This window comes from Mastigoproctus giganteus, chromosome 1, assembly GCF_048544385.1.
Source record: "Mastigoproctus giganteus isolate SK-2022 chromosome 1, ASM4854438v1, whole genome shotgun sequence".
Lineage (NCBI taxonomy): Eukaryota > Metazoa > Arthropoda > Arachnida > Uropygi > Thelyphonidae > Mastigoproctus > Mastigoproctus giganteus.
In genome coordinates this window covers 186,970,469-186,993,864 of record NC_143575.1, presented here as the reverse complement: position 1 = coordinate 186,993,864, position 23,396 = coordinate 186,970,469, and the positions used below count along the sequence as shown (strand labels likewise).

At 35.9% G+C, this 23,396-nt stretch overlaps 1 protein-coding gene across 1 annotated transcript in view; it reads left to right on the top strand.

Annotated features, from left to right (window-relative positions):
- The window catches only part of LOC150091372 (uncharacterized), a 75,901-nt gene extending 71,250 nt beyond the window's left edge, over positions 1 to 4,651 (top strand). The window contains exon 4 of the mRNA XM_090383523.1: positions 4,463 to 4,651. Coding sequence (XP_090239649.1) covers positions 4,463 to 4,636 — 174 coding nt within the window. The 3' untranslated portion in view covers positions 4,637 to 4,651. The remainder of the gene's footprint in view (positions 1 to 4,462) is intronic.
- The last annotated feature ends 18,745 nt before the right edge of the window (positions 4,652 to 23,396 follow it).

The following is a 23,396-nucleotide window of genomic DNA, read 5'->3' as shown; positions in this document are numbered from 1 at the left end:
ATTTATTAGATTTTTCAAACAAATCTTTCAAACCAGCACCTTTGCTAGCAAAAAAACTTATCCCGCCAGTGCTATCACCAGTTTTGCTAAAGTGTTGATAAAGGAGTTTTGCCTTTTCATGAATGATGAGTGAACTTAACGGAATTTTATTTTGAGTTCGGTCTTCTATCCACAGATTTAAAGCCTTTTCCATTTTTTTCTAATTTAACATCACGAGTTACAGAGCAAATTTTTGAAGCAATTAGCACGTTTTCACGGACACTACGGCAGATTTTTTTCTTCTGATTTTTTGATTGATCGTACCTTTGACTCGTTGATTTTATAATGTTTTGCCACTGAAGAGACTTTCACCAATAGAAATTTTATCTAATAACTCAATTTCATTCGCTAATGTCATCACCTTCTTTGATATTTTCACATTTCCCTTGTTATTCGTAGCCATATGTATGTACTACGTTTTGTACGGGTAAAAAAGAACTTGTCCACAATAAAGGCACTTTCTTCCGTTATTAACTCGAAAAAGTCTGTTTTACACTGCAAAATGGTAGATTTATCACTTTTGTAAGCATATCAATTTATATATTGATAAATTTATTCATTTCTAAGCATATAAATTAAAAGCAAATGACCAAACCTTCCATGACAAGCGCATTACACATATTGAACAAGGATTAGCGAGAAACATCCACGCTCGTGATTTTGTCACCCCTCTCCCCCACCCACTGAACGCTGTTTTGACCGGGAAAGATAATTTTAGCCACGCCCATGTTTTTTTTATGGCGGAAAATATTCACAGCGCATTAAAATTCACAATTTTTTAGGTTTCATTTTATATTAAATCAGCGATCGCGAATATGCGAAAACCGGGGGTTTACTGTACATCCAACTTGAACAACGTCCATCTTGAAATTGAGAATAGAAAAAGTGAGTTGCTGGTGATATCCAGTGTAACGTTATAAACATACCTTCTAGTTTGAAACGATCTGACATTAGGAATGCTACGTGTAGTTTGCTGTTTTGGAGGCATTCACAGTGCCAGCTGACACCGGCACTTTAAGCGCTCATCTAGTATAGCCCTAATGGTTTGGAAGCTAATTGAAAAGTTTTCACTTTACTTTTTTTCTTAAAAATTTTAAACTACCTCATCATCATCATCATCAGCCATTTTCAATCCACTGCAGGATGAAGGCCTCTCCAGCAACTTTCCAGTTCCTTCTGTTTTGAGCACTGTCCATCCATTTACTACTCAAAAACTCATGAATTTCATCTATCCATCTCCGCCTGTCTTCCACGTTTTCTTCTAGCTCCTCTTGGGTACCATTCTGTTATTTTCTTAGTCCATCTGTCATCATGTCTTCCAGCTATGTGTCCTGCCCAAGACCATTTTAGTTCTTTAGTTTTGATAAGAATGTCCTTTACTTGAGTTTGCTGCCTAATCCATGTGTTTCTCTTCTTATCTAACAGTCTGATTCCCAATATAATTCGTTCCATTCTTCGCTGTGTAGTTCTTAGCTTCTCTTCCATTCTTTTGGTGAGTGCCCAAGTTTCACTTCCATAAGTCATGGTGGGGAGTACACATTGATTCATTATTTTACGTTTCAGACAAACTGGGATATTGCTGTTCAGTATGTGACTATATTTCCTGAATGCTATCCATCCAAAATTTATTGTTCTCTTGACTTCCAGCCATTTATCATTATTACAGCTAATAACTTGTCCCAGATAAGTACAAATGTATATGACTCCACCTTTTCAATTACTGCTCCTTCAATCATTATTTCCCTTTCCGTGGCATACTTGTTCATCATTACTTTTGTTTTAGCCATATTCATCTTTAGTCCAAAATCCTTACTAACTGTGCATAACTGATTAAGATTTTCCTGTAACTCTTTGGGATTGTGGCTTATGACCACAATGTCATCTGCAAATCGTAAATGGTTTAGGTACTCTCCATTCACATTGACTTCTTTCTGCGACCAGTCTAATCTTCTGAAAGCTTCCTCAAGGGTAGCAGTAAACAGCTTCGGAGATATTGTGTCTCCTTGTCGAACTCCTTTCTCGATTTTAAATTTGCTATTGTCTTTGTCTAGTCTAATAAAGGATGTAGCACTCTCATATATTTTCTTCAAAATCATAATCTATGGAGTATCTATGCCTTGTCTTTCCAGTGCCCGAAACATTGCCTTATGCTGTATGGAGTCAAATGCCTTTTCATAATCCACAAATGCCAGGCATAATGGTGTTTTATATTCATTTGCTTTCTCCATTAGCTGTGATATTACGTGAAGGTGATCCATAGTTGAGAATCCTCTCCTAACTCTCTAGCTTGCTCTTTCGGTTGATTCTCATCAAGTATTCTTTCTAATCTGTTAGTAATGACCCTTGTGAACAACTTGTAGATATGGGATAACAAGCTAATTGGTCTATAATTTCCACTTTCTGATTTATCTCCTTTCTTATGCAGCAAAACTATGATTGCATTATTCCACTGCTTAGGCATCACACCTTTTCTAATGCACTTTGTGAAGAGCCTTGCCAGTTTTTGTGTTATGTCTCTTCCTCCCAATTTTAACAACTCTAAAGTAACTTCATCTTCCCCCGGGGCTTTCCGATTCTTCATTTTCTTCAATGCATGTTCTACCTCATCAGGAAGAATATTGGGTATGTCGTATGTGTTGCTACTTTGCAATCCATGTTCCCCACTGCTGGTATCATTCCCTCGCTCCTTGTATAATTCTCTATAGTAGTCTTCTGCTATTTGAATTATGCCTTCTCTGCTGTTTATAAGTACACCATCGCTATTCTTCAGTTTCAGTATCATTTGTCTTTCTGTATTACTGCTCATGGCTGCTGATTTAAATCCTTTGTTTTCTCTTAATGCTTGTTCTACTTTTCTTGTGTTAAATCTTCTTATGTCATCTCTGAGTCTCTTTCTAATGGCTTTGCATAACTCAGTATACGCAATTTTCTCCCTGTCAGTGTTTTTCTTGCTCTTCATTTGTTGTCTTTGGTTCATCATGACAAGTGTTTCTTGGGCTTTATCACTTTCAGAAAGTTGTAATATTCCTCGTCGATATCTTGGTTCTGAGCAGTCTGCAGAAGCTCAAACTTGTTCTTAAGTTCCAGTACATACTGCTTTTTCTCCTCCTCTGTTATTTCAAAGACCTTTGTATTATTTACTCGAGTCAGTTTTTTCCTTTCCTTTCCTACATCTATATCAAGTGTACATCTTACCATTCTGTGATCACTTCCAACATTTACCTTATTCAGGGACGGTAACATCATTCACAATATATCTTCTGTTGGTGAGGATGAAGTCGATTTCATTAGTTGTTAATCCATTTGGACTCTTCCATGTCCACTTTCTGTTCACCCTTTTCTTGAAAAAAGTGTTCATTACTGACAGTCCTTGAGATTCTGCAAATTCCACAAGTCTTTCACCTCTTTTATTTCTTTCACCTCTTTTATTTCTTTCACCAATTCCAAAATTTCCCATAGTTCCTTGTTCTGCACTGTTTTGCCTTTTTCCAACCTTAGCATTGAAGTCCCCCATAATAATAGTGTAGTGGGTTTTCTGCTCATCTAGATGACTCTCAATTTCAGTGTACATGTCTTCAACCTCTTCTTCATCATGGCTCGATGTTGGTGCATAAATCATTATAATCTTTAGCTTGTACCTCTTAGAAATCTTGAATATTAGTCTTGACACCCTTGGTGATGTACTTTTGAATTCCAAAATGTTGTTTTTAAAATCTTTATGGACCAGAAACCCAACTCCACCTTCACTCCTTTCACTGTTTCCATTGGTGTACAGCAGATTTCCACTTGATAAACTTATAAGTGATTCATTTCTTCTTCTTGTTTCAGCCAAAATGATATTCCAATTCACATTTTCTAATTCCTTTTCCAGCTCTAATATGTCTTCACCGATGAGTGATCGTACGTTATAACAGGCCAAGTTCAGTTTCCGTGCATGGCAGCCTGGTCGTACCCAGAGATTCTTAGCACCCTCTGCTTCCACTCTGATCCTCTCGCTGCCGTAAGAGGGAGAGTGAAAGCTGCTGGGGACTGAGGGCCATTTGTATTGTTGTGCTCTCATTGCTGGAGGGTTTGGTCTTTTCCTCTTCACACTGACCAGGCGTCTTGAAGAGAACCACTCTACACGTTCGTTGCCATCTAAGTGACGTAACAGGGCTTACCATCGAGAAGGTGTGCATGAGTGGATTTTAGGGAGGCAGGCCAACCGGACTTCTCCTAAATCTTCTGTAATAGAGAGATATTGGATTCATCAGTGTTTTAGGCTGAGTGTCTGATAACACACAGGATACCTTTTCCCCTCTAAACTACCTAATGAGTCTTATAACTGGTTATTCTTATGTCTCAATTAAAGGAAGAGCTATTACAATGTACAATACAATTATATATGTACTTAAGAATTATTTAATTTTTATTCAATTTTTAGCTCTCAATAGGAGATGAAGTGGATTTAATTAAAGAAACTGATCCTGAAAATGAAAGCTTTCTTTATGTCAGTAGAGTGATTGTGAAATCAACAGGAAAAGAAAAGGACACAGGACTAAGTGTAAAACTGCGGCGATTTAGGCACCTTCTTATTGCAGATAATGCAAACAAGTGAATATGGCGAGGTGAAGAATGGATAAGTGAATAGATTTATAGGCTGCATTTAAACTCTTTAATTTTAAATTTCTCTCCTTTTATAGATTAACAGTTTTAAAATTAAAAACATTTGTGCAACATTTATCACATAAAACAGATGCAGGAATATTCCAAGAACATAAAGAGAATCGAAATAGAATCAAAATTATGTACAAAACAAGAAAATTAGAAAACAAAGAAAGTAAGATCAGGAAAGGAATTAAATGCAGAAGAAATTAAAACAATAATAGGAAAATAGCAGATAAAGATAAAATAAATAGTTACTAAACTATGCAGAAGAAAAGCTAACTACAGAATTAATGATATTATTGAAATCTTTACCATGTCCCATAACTACTACTTTATCATTTTGTCTTGCACGACCAGATGCAAATTACCACTGCTGTAGTGTACGAAAGTGTTCATCTTTTTATACTACAAGCAAGTCCATTATGGATTGGGTGGTCATAATTCAGCGATCACTGTGTGTGTACACGCGCGCACGCACACACACACAGGGCTCACATATATACAGTAATACCCCGACTTACGTGAACTCGGAGTTACGCGGTTCTTGATTTTTTTCGTTTGGCAACGCTGCCGCCCACTATCTTCAAGGTCTTTTTTCATATGTTATCGATATACGGTGCGACGGCGGAGAATGAGAGCGAAAGATGAACAAAATTCAACTTTGCTGCTTTTATGTTTTTTATATCAGTGAAGGGGAAACACATTTCACCATAATAACGTAAAAACCAACACAATTCCAGCTATCGGTATAATCGCAAATGCAATTAGATCGAGTTTACTACCAGTTTATAACAGATTTCACTAGCAGAAACGCAACTGGATTTTTATTGTTTTATGGTAGTAACCCCTAGAAATGTGAGGTGTTAATAGTGTATCTCTGCCTTTATGGTGTTGTTTATTCAGTTGCTACATGCGCGCAGCTTTGTTTATGCGTATCAAGCGTGCCTCCTCGTTTTGTAATTGTGCTTTATTCCCTAAAAATGAGTAAAATACTTAATTAAAAGGTGTGAAAAGGAAGCGTCTTGGTGAAGACACTGCAGATTCAGAGAGAAAAAGAAAAGCAATTCTCGATAAACAGAGGCGGACTGGGTCAAAAATTCTTACCCGGGAAAATTTATAGTGGCCTCATACTATGGTTTATGGCCAAAATCACACTGGCCCACCGGGGTTTCCCCGGTAAGGCTTATGGCCAGTCCACCTCTGTCGATAGAGAAAAAATATGAAATTGTGAAACGCTTTGAGCGAAATGAAAGACCATGTGATATTGCACGTGCTACAGGCCTAAATGAACCAACGGCGAAAAGCACATGACAATTGCAAACTTGACAGGTTGAAAATTGAAAAGGGCTCAATTGTAAAGGGCTTAAAAATTTTAGAAAACATAGACTCCAACGAAGAACGCGTTATAGCTACAAAGCAAGGAATAAAAAAAATTATTAGCTTGCTACGAAGAAATTCTGCGTGAAAAAATGAACGCGCTGTGTCGTCAGACGAATTTGTTAGATTTTATGAAGCCATCGACATCGAAATAACTTTTTTACGTAAGTCATTTGTTTTTTTTAATACATATTTTGTATTAATATGTGTAAAGAACTGCAATTTTATTAATATTTTTCTTCTAAACTAGGTTTATGTTAGTCCTTGGTTCCAATTAAGCAAAATTTATATGTATTTATATGCAAAGTTGTACCCTGACTTACGCAAATTTCGTCGGACCCACCTATCGCGTAACTTCGGGGTATTACTGTACAGTGGATTCCAGTTATTTGGGCCACCGGTTAATCGGGGCAGCCGTTTATTTGGGGCAAATCTTAAGAAACAGAAACCAATCGAGAAAATAGCCACAGTGTTTACTTCGCTTAATTGGGACAGCATGCCGTTTAATCGGGGCAGGAGACTGCAGCACTGGAGATTACTCTACGATTGTCTTCGACGGTACCACGTGGTTCAGTCGAAATTCTGGAGGTCACAACCATAAAACAATAAAAATAAATTAGCAGCCACCTGTTTGTTGGGCTTTTCTGTTAGTGAAATCTATCATAAACGGACAGTAAACTCGATATTACTGAATTTTCGATAATACCGACAGCTGGAATTCTGTGGGTTATTATGGTGAAATGTGTTTACACTTCCATGAAATCTTCAATCATATAAAAAAACTAATTTTCAGAACTTTCTCTTCATTCCTATTTTTAAAGCTTCGTAACTCGTTACTCCCTGCTCACTTGCGCAAATTGTGTTACTTGCAATTTGTGTGTGCCATGTTCTTTGTTACTGATTGCTTATCTTTTTACTGTTTTAAATTTTAACCCCCACCCACAAATGTCAGTGAACAGAAATGTCAACTAGTTGGTATGTACATATTACAGTAATTATTCCAATTATCATGTATATTCTTCCGATTTTCTCATATCATTTAATTATTTAATTGGTAAGGTAATAAAGGGTAAATTTGTGCTTAATATATCTTTACTTTTATAGCCCGTGGATAATATTGCTCCTATTTTCACTAATTACAATCGCTGTTTAATAGAATTAAAATTCAATTCACAAACGTGATCACAATGACCGGCGCTTACTGCACATCGTATCGCGAACGATACTTTACTATGTTGAGTTCGTCGTAACATGATTTGATTGTACAGTGAACCAATTGTAAAGGGGGGGGGATACATTGTATTTTTAGCTATTTACGTGAAACTTCGGATAATTGGGGCAGCTGCACTAGTCTCGATGTGTCCCAAATAACTGGAATGGACTGTACACGTGTACACACACACAAACACACATTAAACCCTTGATTATTTTAACGGATCCTGATCCAACGGATTTTGGATTTAACGGACTGGACAAATAACAATACAGTAATGTATATTAATCTTGACCATATTATTTTTTTTTAGGTTATACAAAACTTCAGTGTTATTATTAATTAAAAATTAATAATAATTACCTACTTTTATTTTTATAATCAAATTCAGGAAATTGTTTTTTATTCTTTCTAAAAACACGATCAAATAGCTGTTTTCCCAGATAACAGATAAGAGCAAGCAGTGACTTGCGAGCTGAATGTGAAACTGTTTCTGATAATCAAGGGCCAAATTGCAACATTTTTCTTTAAAATATAGTGTTGATAGCTCTTCCCCCCCCCCCATTAAGAACAATAAAAAATGTCCCCCAGGTTACATTCGATTTAACGGACATCCCTTCTCTCCTGTTATCCGTGAAATAGAGGGTTTACTGTATATATTTATATATATAAACATATGTGAAATTATGTTGAGGAATAGAAAAGGAGTATCAGAACAGATTAATGCCATCAAAATAATGATTGAACATTACATCAGTGTGTAAAACATATATTACATTATTTATTAAACTGATTACCAAGGAAATACAACTGATGAAATTTAATAAGAATTTGGAATATAAGTAATAGGGGTGAAAAAATATACCTATGAGGCCATAGGGCCAAGTATTTTGGTAACCTAAGTTGGACTTCATTGTTACACCCTATAAGTTATTGATAGGATGTATTGAGTGGAGTTAGCCCTAGTTAACATTCCATTCAATGTATCCATTAATCAATAATTTGCTATAGTTAGCGGCCTGTGTGTGCTCTGGATTCATTATGGTGAGTTATTACGTAGCACAGAACGAAATGGAAGACAGAATAAATAAATGACAAGTTTAATATTAAATTGTAAGACACATATATTAAATACATGCAGTACAAATAGCTTTCGGTTATTATGGTAACCTTCATCAGTCAAACTGACAGTTTAGGAATGTAGAACATAAGGGTGTGTAGTGCCAGTCATGTATAGTGAACTGCGTGATGTAATAGTTAACTGTTTGATGTTGAAGCCTGTGGTTGTGACATATGTGAACGTTTGTCACTCATGAGAATGGTTGCTTCAATAATAGGGTGGACATGACATCTGTTGACTGAAGTATTAGAGCACATGATGTGCAATGACTCCAACCAGGTGCGGTGCCAGTAACGGTGGGACTGATCAACAACCACGACTCGCGGTGCGGGTCAATGTCATGTAGTGCTGACCAGAAGTGCTCAGCAATGGCCGAGTGTTCTATGTCCGCTAAGCAGATGGCTCTTTCGTGTTCTGAAAGACGTTTGCCAAGATGTCTCCCAGTTTCTCCGATGTAGCAGCTAGTGCAGTCATGGCAAGAAATGCAGTAGACTAGTCCACTTTGTAGTAAGGTGGGAACCTGTGTTTTCACTCTAGAGTTGAGGGATCACAGTTTCCCATACTACCCAAACCTATCACAGCAGGTTTCTAGGGTCCTGAAATCACATGGAATAAAGTGTGTACAGCTCCCAGGCAGGAATTTGTGATCCCTCATGGCGCCTCCGTAGCCAGGTGGGCAGGAGCAGCAGTGTGTAGCACATGCTTCTTGATTAGACCGGGGTTCAAGCCCGTGAGCCGCCAAATATGGAGGATGCGGAAAGGTCAGGGAATGACCACCACATATCCCCGGAGCAATATGGCCTTAGTTGCTAATGCTCCTAAAAACCAAATAACAACAGCGATCCCTCATCTCTACAGTGAAAACACCGGTTTCCACCTTACTATAAAGTGGACTAGTCTACCTCATTTCTTGCCGTGACTGCACTAGCTGCTACATCAGAGAAACTGGGAGATGGCTTGACGAACGTCTTTCAGAACACGAAAGAGCTATCCACTTAGCAGACATAGAACACTCGGCCATTGCTGAGCACTTCTGGTCAACCTAACAGATGCCAATGAAACAAACTTCATATCTTGGCAAGGTAAATTCTATAAATTACTGTAATATTTGTTTATTTATTAGAAACTTAAAATGTTTAAACCTGTTAGCAATTTTATTAGGTTTCTATCTTTTTTTTAGTGTTTTACTTACCAGACTGAACATTTTTTTAGTGCTCTGCCCCTATCCCTATTTTTCCCATGAGCTCTGTTGTTTTTAATACACGAAATACGATCGCAATTTCCCATACTACCCAAACCTATCACAGCAGGTTTCTAGGGTCCTGAAATCACTTGGGATAAAGTCTGTACAGCTCCCGGGCAGGAAATTGCAATCCCTCATCTCTACACTGAAAACACCGGTTCCTACCTTACTACTAGTGGACTAATCTACTGCATTTCTTGCCGTGGCTGCACTAGCTGCTACATTGGAGAAAGTGGGAGACAGCTTGGCAGATGTTCTGAAAGAGCCATCTGCTTAGCGGACATAGAACACTCGGCCATTGCTGAGCACTTCTGGTCAACACTACACGACATTGACCTGCACCGCGAGTCGTGGTTGTTGATCGGTCCCACCATTACCGGCACCGCGCCTGGTTGGAGTTGTTGCACAACACGTGCTCTAATACTTCAGTCAACAGAAGCAGCAGATGTCATGTCCACCCTATTATTGAAGCAACCATTCTCATGAGTGACAAACGTTTGCATATGTCACAACCACAGGCTTCAACATCAAATAGTTAACTATTACATCACACAGTTCACTATACATGACCGGCACTACATGCCCTTATGTTCTACGTTCCTAAACTGTCAGTTTGACTGATGAAGGTTACCATAATAACCGAAAGCTATTTGTACTGTATGTATTTAATGTGTCTTACAATTTAATATTAAACTTGTCATTTATTTATTCTGTCTTCCGTTTTGTTCTGTGCTACGTAATAACTCACCACAATAATTTGCTATGTCATTTTATTTTTATTATTTTATTATAATTTATGTGTTTATTTATAGGATACAACAATGAAGTCCAACTTAGGTTAACAAAATACTTGGCCCTATGGCCTCATAGGTATATTTTTTCACCCCTAATACTTTATTCCAAATTCTTATTAAATTTCATCAATTGTATTCCCTTGGTATTCAGTTTCTAGTTAAGAAACTGAATACCTCCAGACCTGTAGGCCTCATTTTAAAAGGATGTAGAGCTGTTGGAATAAGTACAGAGAAGGGCAACAACATTAGTGAATGGAACAAAGGGTTGCTCTTATGAAGAAAGGCTTAAATTTTGCAAATTACAGTGTCTGGAGACTAGGCACCTGCGAGGTGATTTGATTGAGGTGTATAAAGCCTCGAATGGTTTGAGAATGCTCAGTGCTGATAGGATTCTTCCTCTTGCTCAGAATAATCACCTGAGAGGGCATAAATACAAATTGAGGAAAGACAGATGTAGGATAGATGTGCGGAAGTTTGCCTTTAGCCAGCGGATAGTTGGTTTGTGGAACAGACCTCCATCCCTTGTTGTTAGCCTAAATAAATTTAATTGTTGGACAGGTATTTGGAACAAATTGGAGGGTTGAAATGGGAGCAGTTTTTTTTTTTTTTTTTTTGCTGATGCTGCATAAACTTGCTTTCTTGCATCATATGTCTCTACTAATTAATGCTAATAGCTGACAACCCAGTTGTGAATTTTTCAGCTGTTATAACATCAAATTGTACCCAACTATGAGGGACCAGATAGCCCTGAAACAGCCATCTGTGTGGTGGTGCCCACTGAGAATAAATAACAATTGGTGTCTCGATGATATAACAGCTGACAACCCAGTTGTGAATATGTCAGCTGTAATACCAATGGATTGTACCCACCAACCAATGAGGGGCCCAATAGCCCTAAAAGGGTTGTCTAATGTATTGTGTTACTTATTCTCTGTGGTGCCCGCTGAGAATAAGTGACAATCAGCACCTGTATGGTATAACAGCAGACAACACAGTTGTGAATATATCAGCTGTTATACATCGGATTATACCCACCCACGGAAGTTTTGTCTGTGGTCTTAAATTTAATTTCACAATGTACCTAAATATTCTAATCTTTTCTTTACTACTGATAAAGTCTCCGACTCTGAATTAACGCGATGAATAGGAGGTGTTTTATGCACTTCACTGCATTTTAAAATGAGTTATTTTACTGAGCAGTGAATTTGCCTAAAATTTTGTTTCAACTTAGGGAATCCCACATAATATTAAAAACAGCTTTCAGTGGTGCTGTGTTGCAGTAGTTGGCCGAATTTAAAGATAGAGGGCCACTTATCCATAAAAGATGATCCACACTATAGCTGCCCTTCTACTTCAAAAACCATTGATTCAATTGTTCATGATCAAATCAGGAGTGATTGATATTACTATCCATAAAGTTGCTAGTGAAATTAGTATTTCTTATGGGACGTGTCAATCAGTCTTAACTTGTGAGTTGGGAATGCCAATGCATTTCAGTCACATTTATGCTTCCCACCATTAATGATATTCACAAGAGAGCTGCAAGTTCTTGCACTTCAGGAGTTTCAGCAACTTGCTGCCACTGACTACACACTTTGTTTCTTATGGCTATGACTCAAAACAAATGCTCAGTCCTCTCAGTGGAAGACTCCACCAAAGCCCAAAAAATAAAAAATACAAGCAGGGGCCAAATTGCAAACCAGCTATTCTATAGTAGTTGTGCAACTTATGTTCAGAGAATATGGCCAGAAAGTGCCCTTCAGGGAATTGGTGCTGGCATCACAACACCCCTGCTCACCTGGCACTTTCCATTCAAGAAATTCTTGTGATATACTCCATCACTGCAGTTTCTTATCTACCATATTCATGGAATTTAGCCCCTTGTGGTTGATTTTCTGTTTGTTTCCCAAGCACATTTGAAAGTCATAGCTTTGCAACTGCAACAACCTAAGGAAATTATTTAGAATGTAATACTAAACAAATCCAAAAGTAGTGTATCAGGAATTCTTCCAGAAGCATTGGAATCTATGTATACAGTATCAAAGAGAATAATTCAAAGAAGATTCATCCAAATAGCTGATAAGCTGCTTCATCATTTTCCAAACATTATGTTCAGGCTCCATTCTTTTTGATCACATCTGTTAGTTTTTTCAGTTTGATTGTACAGGAAGCTATTAATTAAATGTTTTACCTCATTTCTTCTAATGGCTCATTTTTTACACTCTCTGTTATTGGTTACTCTTTCATCTAGAAAGAGTGATGGCAGTGTAGCCCACACAAAACAGTACTGTTAGTAAACAGAACTAAATAACCTTCCATTACTTGCCTTTTTGTCTGGGTCATTATGTATTGCATTAAACTTATTTTTATTTTTTGATATAGGAAGCTTCTTTTCCAACTCGCTAATAATTCATGGGGAAGGCGATATCAATTTTGCAAAACATTGTCATAAAGTTAGATTTTGAAGGTCTAAACGGGCTAATAATTAAGGATCGATTTTTCTTTTTGGTCCTGTGGCTGGAATTTTGAGTTAAATTTAGGGGTCTAATAATTGGGTAAGGGGCGGGGGTGGGGGTAGGGGTTGGGGGTTATTCTCTACATTCCTTAAGTTGGACTAGAACTTTTCGGGGCATCATGTTCACAGGAAGAGAGTTACTCACAATTACTCACAAGTTGTGTTGAATATTTATAATTTTTACTGAATTTTTTTATAATTTTTGTTGTTGTACAAAACAACACGAAGCTTCGGTGCGGGCGGGTCGTTCAAATGCATCGGAACTTTCGTTCCACGCAATAAATGAACGACATACATTCGGCTTTACTGAAACAAAAATTATAAATATTCAACACAACTACTACAAACTACTCATTGCAGAAACCTTAGAGATGAAACTACATGAAACTTCAATCAATATCCGTAGGCCATTCCTATTGTCCGACGATTGGTCACTTATACGCATGCGTGAAGAACAAATACTACAACATAAGGAAAGAAAAAAAGTTTCGGATTAATTGTGAGTAACTCTCTTCCTGTGAACATGATGCCCCGAAAAGTTCTAGTCCAACTTAAGGAATGTAGAGAATAACCCCTACCCCCCCACCCCGCTCCTTACCCAATTATTAGACCCCTAAATTTAACTCAAAATTCCAGCCACAGGACCAAAAAGAAAAATCGATCCTTAATTATTAGCCCGTTTAGACCTCCAAAATCGAACTTGATGACAATGTTTTGCAAAATTGATATCGCCTTCCCCATGAATTATTAGCGAGTTGGACAAGGAGAGTTGGAAAAGAAGCTTCCTATATCAAAAAATAAAGGTAAGCCCTGTTGATTCATAATATAATAGAATATAGGAATTATCGAGCTCTCTAGTATCAAATTGCATTAAACAAAGGACACCTGAACTCCCCTTCACAACCTTGGGTTATGGTCTATGCTAGATTATACAGTTTTCCGACCATGGAAGGTAAACTAACACAAATAATATTTGTTATTTTACATTTAAGAAAATAATATTAGCATAATTACATACAATAGCAGCAGAAAAACTGCATTCCTTTGCTGAAACTGACTGCATGGGCTTAGCAGTTGGATGTCTTTGTACATGTGAAATTGTCACCTGAAGGCACCATTTCATCATCATGTAATACTACAATTCTGTTGCATTGCATCATTCTGTATATAAAGCCATGTTTCTATTCAGCACCAGTATGGCACACTAGCAGGAAGAAAATTAATTATAATTCTTGAAAGGGAGGGCTTTTCTAGTTTGTATATTTCACAAAGTAAATGAATTAGTACTCCAGCACAGGAAAGACTTAAAACATTTCAGCTACTATAGACCTAAAAGCCACGTGGTAGGGACATACTGGGTTTGGAATGAAAGAACTGTTGGGCAACTTGTTATGAGTGGTTTTAAAGCATATATCAACCTCTTAAGAAGCCCTTAACTGACTAAATCCTTGGGGGGGGGACATAACCTGGCCTAAAGAACATGCTAATTAGACAACTGGGCAATGGAAATTTAATCTAACCTCCATTGGTCAGGTGGGAACTACATTTGCTGTATACCCCAATTGCACTAACTCAACAGTGATGTTTCCACTAAGCCGTTTGGGGTTGTATAAAAAACAAAGGGGTGAGCAGAATGCACCTTGTTAACGATGGCTAATACAAAAAAATTTCAAGGAGACTCTTCTGCCTGTTACCATTTTTAGGAAAAAGGAAAACTATTTCCCAGCATGATTCTGCTCCTTTCCCCATTTGTAGGCAATATAAGTACATTCTTACATACAGTGCTCACTTACAATATAACTGGAGAATTGTATTTGAGTGATTTGGATATTATTACTAATTTGGTGTGGTTGAGATGTCCCCAAGCATCATCTTATGACTTGAAGTATCATATTGATTGACATGTGGGTGGGGGGAGGGTACACAACTGCAATGCAGTCTGTGTATATATATATATATATATATAAAAAATCACTTATTGATGGAGCTGATGAGTGAAATAATCAATAAGTTCATCATAAACATATAATAGTGGTAGCATACATCCTAATGCCATAAGTGGTGTTAGGATTATGCACACACAAAAGATGCTGTATCACTAGCATCAGCAACAATAAAATTTTGCTGTGTACTTCATCACTGAGAAACTCAGTATGTATGTTTTTCAATAATTATTTAATACAAGCTTCTTGAATATGTTTCTTTTGTTCTGCCAATACAGAACATCACACTATTCCATACTGATAAAATATCAAATCTATCTAAACTTTTTTTTGTCACTTTCAGTACAAGAATTTTCCCCCCCCATGCTTAAACCGGATGTAAATCGAATATTCAATTTACATCCGGCCTATACTGGTTTATATTTGGTCAGATTTAAATTACTTAGCATATATTGATCATCACAGAAACAGAGAACTTCTTGTCGTTTTTTGCCTTCATTCTGGGTGGTTGGCCCCAGTTGAAGTCATCTAGATTGTCGGTAAAAAGCGATGATTATATATATATATATATATATTTTTTTTTTTTTTTTTTTTTTTTGGTTTTCTTAGATCCCTGATGGTATTATTATTGGATTGATTTACTTATTCCAATGGTTCTTTATATTATCCTTAATATTATAGGCATTATGGGTGTATTGCATGATTGCTTGCAACTGCATTGACTCAAATATTATTTACATATTAGTTACAGTTATTGTCGTTTTAACTTTCTTTCTTTATTTTTTATCAATAATTATATATATATATATATATATATATATTCATGTCTAAAAATATATATAAGTTCATACACCGACCATTGAATAAAATTTAAAATTTAATATGACTACAATCTTAAATATTTACAATAAACTATTGCGGAATGCTAAAAACTGTAATAAAAGATCATTTACAATAAAATTTGCTAAAATATAAAACATTAAAAGCGCTAAAAACCTGAAGCTTTCGGGAGCGTCAGCTCCCTTCTTCAACAGTGAAATGACTTCCTGCAACATCTCCTGAAGTAGCAGGCTCACGGTAACTCCACACGTGGTATTTCTCCACGTGGTTCAATCGGCACATGGTCAGAACTGGAAGCGGAAATGTCTCGGGAACGTGGCAAAGAAAATCGTTCATCCAACCTTAATATAATTGTTTCAAAGATAGGATTAATACGTATACCTCTTTCTCTATTGATGGTATTCCTACTGGATGAACTAATCCGTAAACCCTCGAGCCATTTACGCTCCCAGTATCCATGTGCACGATCCAAAATAATAGCGTCCTCCGGGGAGATTAGCAGCATCAAATCTCCCCGGAGGACGCTATTATTTTGCGTTTTCCCGACATGAGTTTTCCCGACCTCAGAGGCCTCTTTCAGGATATAATATTCAGTTTTGGTATATTCTCCACCCCATTGAACCATTTTTTCCCCAGCCCACTGGACAAGGTTCAAAATTCAGTGTATTACTTAAATATCTCTAGCAACCTTGTTTTCCTCTTAAATGTTTATAATTAGGAGTCATAAATCTCTTACCTTAAAATAAAAATAGATATACATAACCTTTCATAGGATATGTTTATACAGTACTGTGTACAATAAGTTTCAGTGTGGAAAGGTTTGACTGTATATTCAAATAACATCACATCATTTTTAAGTTTTCCTCATTGCTGAAAAATATATGATGCTAACTTGTGGATTCATTTATTTTACTGTATCACACTTCTGTAAACATAAGATAAATGCCTATTTTTTTTATATAAGAAGTTTTTGTAGGTAAACAGGCCTGTGCATTCTGGATTCATTATGGTAAGTTATTATGTAGCACAGAAGACAAAATAAAATAAAATAAATGACAAGTTTAATGTTAAATTGTAAAACACAATGTTAAGTACAAAAAGCTTTCAGTTATTTATGGTAACTTTCATCAGTCAAACTGACAGTTTAGGAATGTAGAACATAAGGACATGTAGTGCCAGTCATGCACAGTTAAACTGTGTGATGTAATAGTTAACTGATTGATGTTGAAGCCTGTGGTTGTGACGTATGCAAACATTTGTCAGTCATGAGGATGGTTGCTTCAATAATAGGGTGGATATTACATCCATTGCTTCTGTTGACCGAAGTATTAGAGCATGTGATGGGCAACAACTCCAACCAGGTGTGGCATTGGTAATGGCGAGACCGATCGATATGTTTTATGGTAATGACCTCCAAAAACGTGCTTTAGAAAAATATCACAAAGGCATTCAAAATTGATTCTTATAACTGAACATATGATAACGATGAAAGTGTAGTGAAATTTTAACGAAACTTTTAACGATTAGAAGTTTTTGTTTTATAAAGCAAGTATAAGAAATAATGGTTTATTTCAAAAGTGAAGCAGACTACCTGGGGAGGAGAAGAAATCAACAAATGGCAAGAGCTTGTCTTCATAAATATTTATTCACCTATATAACAGTGAAAATTTTTATTACAAACATCCCCTCACATATGCATGTTTGAAGGTGACTAAAATTGACACTGCTGCAGTTGTGTGACATATAGCTTCCTTCGCTAAAATTTCTTTTAGATCAATACAGAAAAACACTATTCTATATATATGATATTTGGTCATAAACAAGTGACTAATAATATGTGGGGCTGCAGAGAATAAATGGCAGTTTTAATTTCATGTGCATAAATAATTAACTTGTATTTACAAACATTTTTGTTTGATAGAACTGCACAAAAAATTTTGGCATATAACACTTCAGAATAAAATGGACATCTCATTCTGAAATATTTCCCTATTATTACCCTTTTTGGCGCCTCTGTAGCCAGGTGGGAAGGAGCAGCAGTGCGTAGCACACGCTTCTTGATTAGACCGGGGTTCGAGCCGGTCACCATCAAATACGGAGGATGCGGAAAGGTTACAGAATGACCACCGCATATCCCGGAGCAATATGGCCTTAGTTGCTAATGCTCCTAAAAACCAAAAATAACAATAACAAATATTACCCTTTTAACAGCTGTTTTCAACAACAACAAAAAAAAAAAAAAAAAAAAAATCAGAATAATTTCTGATTGCTATACGATGGACTCTCCATAATAAAATACTATTCACTATATGTAATGTGACATGCTGGTCATTGTGATCATGTTTGTGAATTGAATTTTAATTATATTAAACGACAAGTCTAATAAGTGAAAATAGGAGTAATATTATCCACAGGCTATAAAAGTAAAGATCACAAATTTGCACTTTATTACATGCCGTATTTCCCATGTATAAGACCCACCTTAATTTTGGGGCCCGAAATTTGAAAAAAAAAAATGTATTACATAAAGTTATTGAATTCAAGTTTTATTCATTATAAAATTCATACAACTCCTCATCACTGTCAAAACTCTCATCCATTAGCTTGTCCTCATCTGTGTCTGATGACGAATCACTGTCTTCATATATTGCCTCGTCCTCAGTTCCATCTATGGCATTTGAAATGCCACACTTCTTAAATGACTTGACAACGATCTCAATCTTGATATTATCCCAGGATCTTTTCACCCAGGTACAAACTTCTTCTATAGTTGGTTTCTTCACTCTTCCTGCTGGTGTCAAATTGTCCCCAGAAGACTTCATCCATTGGTTCCATTCATCTCTCATGGCAGCTTTGAAGGGTTTGTTAATGCTGACATCAAGTGGTTGGAGCTGGGATGTCAAGCCTCCAGGTATGATGGCAAGTTTTGTTTTTTGCTCTGCAGCACTCTTCTTTGTGTTTTTTGTTATGTGTGCCCTGAACTGATCAAGCACCAATAGGGCAGGTTTGCATAAGAGCCCACCTGGTCTCCTGCTCCAAACTTGCTCAAACCAGATCTTCATCCCATCCTGATCCATCCAACCCTTGTCATGAATGTGGACAATCACTCCTCGAGGAATGTCTTCTTTTGGCATTGTTTTGCGTTTGAAAATCAGCATAGGAGACAGCTTGGTTCCATCGGCACAACAAGCTAGAACAACTGTATAATGGCTCTTTTCATGTCCACTTGTCTTTACAGTTACAGTTTTCACCCCCTTCTTATCAACAGTTCTGTTACTTGGGACATCAAACTGAAGGGGGACTTCATCCATATTTGCAATCTGTCCCAACTCAAACTGATGTGTCTTCCGACACTGAATGACAAATCGATGAAATTCAAGGACCTTCTGCTCATAGCTTTCAGGCATCTTTTGGGCAAGTCTGGTGCGTGTACGCATGCTTAGTCCACTTCATTTCATGAACCTTAAGCACCAATTGTGTCCTCCTTTGAAATCAGTAACTTCTTTTTCATCAGCAATTCTTCTTGCCTCATGCTGAACCATCTTTGTGGACACAGTAATTCCAATTGCCCTTTGCTCTTCAATCCATATCTTCAATTCCCTCTCTAAATCAGGCCATTTTGCTGACTTGCCTCTCATGGCCTTCTTCTGCCGTGGCGTTTTCAGTAGGGTGTCTTCTTCCCGTAGCCAGTCTTGGATTGTTTTCTCAGTTGGAGGAGGACTAAACTTACGTTCAGCAGCACGATTTCCATTCACTTTTGCAAACTGGATCACGTTTAACTTGAACTGGTTCACTGTACGAAAATCTTTTCTGAGCCATTTCTAGGCAGAACGTGACAAAATGTAACCTAATATACCAGTAACAAGTGTGAAACAATGAGCGCAAAGACAACAAACACGAAAAATGCAAGTAAAAAAATCTACAACCACTGTATAAGACGCACCCAGTTTTTAGACCCCAAATTTTTCGAAGAAGGGTGCGTCTTATACATGGGGAAATACAGTAAGTGAAAATTGGAAGAATATTTTCCACAGTTTAGCAAAATAAAAATAAATTTATGCTTACGTACATAGCATAATTAACCTAAATTATGTTGTAAAATTTACTTTTAAAACAGTAAAAAAGATAAGCAATCGATAACAAAGAATACGGCATGCACAAATTGCAACTAACACACAAGTGAGATATGGAGTAGCAAGTTCACAAAGCTTAAAAAAAATAGGAATGAAGAGAAGATTCTGAAAATTTAATTTTTTTTTTTTTTTTTTATATATATATGATTGAAGATGTTGGAAGGGGAAAAATATCACAAAGGCATTCAAAATCGATTCTTATAACTGAACACATGAGAAAGTGTAGAGCATTTTAATGATTTGAATTGTTTTTTTAAAATTAAAGCGGCTGATTCCACTAACCAGTGATCATGTTAACCGCGCTCAGCCAATAGCAGCATTTGTAAACATGTTGGCCATGTGTTTTGTTTTTGTATCCTTTAGTTGAAGTGATTTTTTTGTGTTGTGCTTTAATCAATATATTAGTTTTAATCAACATGTATAAAATTCACCGTTTAGAGAGATAAATAGCTTAGTTATATAGCAAAAATTTCAACTTTCGAGGTCTTGGAACGAATTACCATAAAACAATGTGTTATGGGTTTTCGCATTATATTTTCACGATATGATGGTGTCTCTGGAACGGATTAGTATCGTAAAGTGGGGTCCACTGTATATTATATAGAAACTATGTAGCAAAGGTCTGTTATCCTAGGTGAACTGGGCTGGACATATTTTGGTTAATCTAAAATTTTATCTGCCATTCTCAGTAAAATACAAAGAAATTTGGTTTGAAAAAAAAAAAAAAAAAAAAAAATGCTCTGCATAAATAATAATTACAAAGTTGATATACATTTTCATTTTTAAAATATTACTTATGAATTATTAAAAAATAGTTAAAAAATAAATGGAGGAAACTACCTGATCTTGAAAATTCTCTTGAACATTAGCTCATTTCTCTTTTGTCTGTGCATTAAGTGATAGCAGAGATGAAGAACAGTAGCAGTACAGCCAAGAATTTTGTGCCGCATCCTGTATTTAAACTATTATTCTGACTACAAAATAAAGATGTACTGCAAAAATACTTCATGCCTGTACCTACTTAATTTTTTTTTTTATTTAAGGTTTCTAAAATGTACAGCTCTTTTGTGTTAACTCTTATTGAATTAATTCACTAGAAACATAACAAATATGTAAGTTTTAAAAATATATAGTAATCAGATCTAAAGTAGGTTCTTAGACATCCAAAGTAGGAGTAGTGCTTGAATAATATGAAATTAGGAACATTAAAAAAAAATGTTCAACATTTATATTTAAAAAAATATAATAAAGTAGAAATTAGGAAATGATTTAAGCTGATTAGAAAACTTTTTTTTTTTTACTTTTTTGCCAGAATTATAACTTTAATTGTGTTTTAACCCATGCCAGTAGATGGATTTGATGAGTGTGCAACAAATCTTTAGTTAAAGATAACTGTTTTTCATGATTTCCCTCTCAAATATTAAAAAAATAATAATAATATGGTTATAAACACTTTGATTGAAGTTAACTTGATAAAAAAAAAAATTTTAATTTTGTGATGGGTTTCTTATTTCATGAATTTGCAGTAGCTTGAAAAATTTCTCTTTGAAAAAAAATAAAATGTTCTTGCAAGTTAAAGAGTATTTACTAAACTCAATCATGAATCTTGAATAAATAAAAAAAACCAAAAAAAAACAAAAAAAAAAAAAAAAACAGTTTTATGTTTATGGGAGAAACCAAGAACAAATACAGCAGCGAAGTGTTTCTAAGTTTGATTCGGCATTCATGTCTTCTATCCTTATTGTGAAAACTGCTGTTTGTGGCTTAGAACATCCATTAGGAACAGGTTGTGTACATCTGAAATTCATTACTGTTTGTAATGGCTCTATGACCTTCTACAATAAGCAGTTTTCTTGTTAAATTTAATCAATGATGAGCCCAAATTCAGTCACCAGAAAAGACTATAAATGGTGAGCAAGTACATGTTGTACACATCCTTCCAATCCCTGGCTGGCATTTGTATAACACATTATTATATATTTTCTTTCTGTCTATAAAAAAATGCTGCCCCCCCCTTCCCTTCAAGAGAATTACTAGCTTGGCTGATTAAATATTTTACACTGAGTTGCCACCTTAATAGATACACCTACCCTTTTCACAAAATAGAGCACTCCTTCAGTAAACCATCATATGTTCATACCCTTTGATATAAAGCAGATATGTATGGACGTTGTATGTGTGCAATTCAGAATGAAATATTTTAAGTAGCTTTAAAGGTGGTGGGGGTACTCATTGGCAGATGCACTGACATAAATATTTAAGAAACTACAGCCCTGCTTTAGTGTATTATCGTGTCTCGCTAACTTATTTTATTTTATTATTTTTTTTTTTTATGAAGATCCCAAGCATGAGAGGTATTAGTACCATGCATGAGTTGAAGGGTGAGAAGATGAAAGAAGATACTTGTTGACACTAGACTTGAATTTCTGTAGGTTATTCCAGAAAACAGAAGTTGAAGGAATAAATGAGGAAGAAGAAAAGTTGGTTTTGTGAGTTTGCAGTTGGATAGTAAAAACATGCTGACTGGTTGCAGCCAGGGCTGCATTAATGTTACGGCCAAACCAGTCATGGCCGGGGGCCTCACCTGAAGAGGGGCCTCATTTTCAGTATAAATATTTTCTAATAATAATAATAAAGCAAGAAAATGTGTAATATTAAAACATACTTAAACTAAACTTGTTAATGTGTTTAAATTTTATTCTTATATCTTTTTATTGTACAATAAATAAGTTAAAAATTTCTATTAAAATTGTTTTTATTGTTACTTTATTTTTCAAGTCAAAACACACAAAACATTTTTGACCTCTTAGTTTACATTTTTATCAAGGCATCATTATTCACAATATAAATATAAAAACCTGTGTAGTATTTATATGTATGTGCTATATATATATAAGGGGGCTCAAATTTAAATATGGCCAGGGCCTATTTCATCCTTAATCCAGCCCTGGTTGTGGCATGTGCTTGGACTGGTTTGGAAGAAAGAGAGCAGGAATTATAGATATTAAGATGAATTATAGAAGCTAATTCAGAAGAACAGTGACCATGGAAGTATCTATAGAAAAGGCATACGTCAGAAACAATGTCTATGAGACAGAGAGTGGAGACACTTTGTTAGAGATGCGTCATGGAATATAGAAGCCTGAAAGAGGTTTTATTTTTTTTATTTATTTTTTATTTTTTATTTATTTTTTTTCTGGGGTGGTGCCCCTGATGTTCCCACATCAGGGGCACCACCCCAGATGTGGGAACAATATTTCATGGTAGGGCAGGTTTGCTATTTGTATAAATGAGCAGCTGTTTGGAAGAAAAGTAATATTGACAGTGAATTTTGTGATGTGCTTATGCCAAGACAAATTAAAATTTAGAGTAATCCCTAATAGAGATATGTGATCTTGTCTAGAAATCTTGAGCATCATCAAAGATAAGCATAGGAGCAGAAGAAACCTTGATAATTGGTCCAATAATCAAATAACATCTTGTCAATGATTGATGCAAGAACAAAGGTTGACATTACATGTGTAAGGTAACA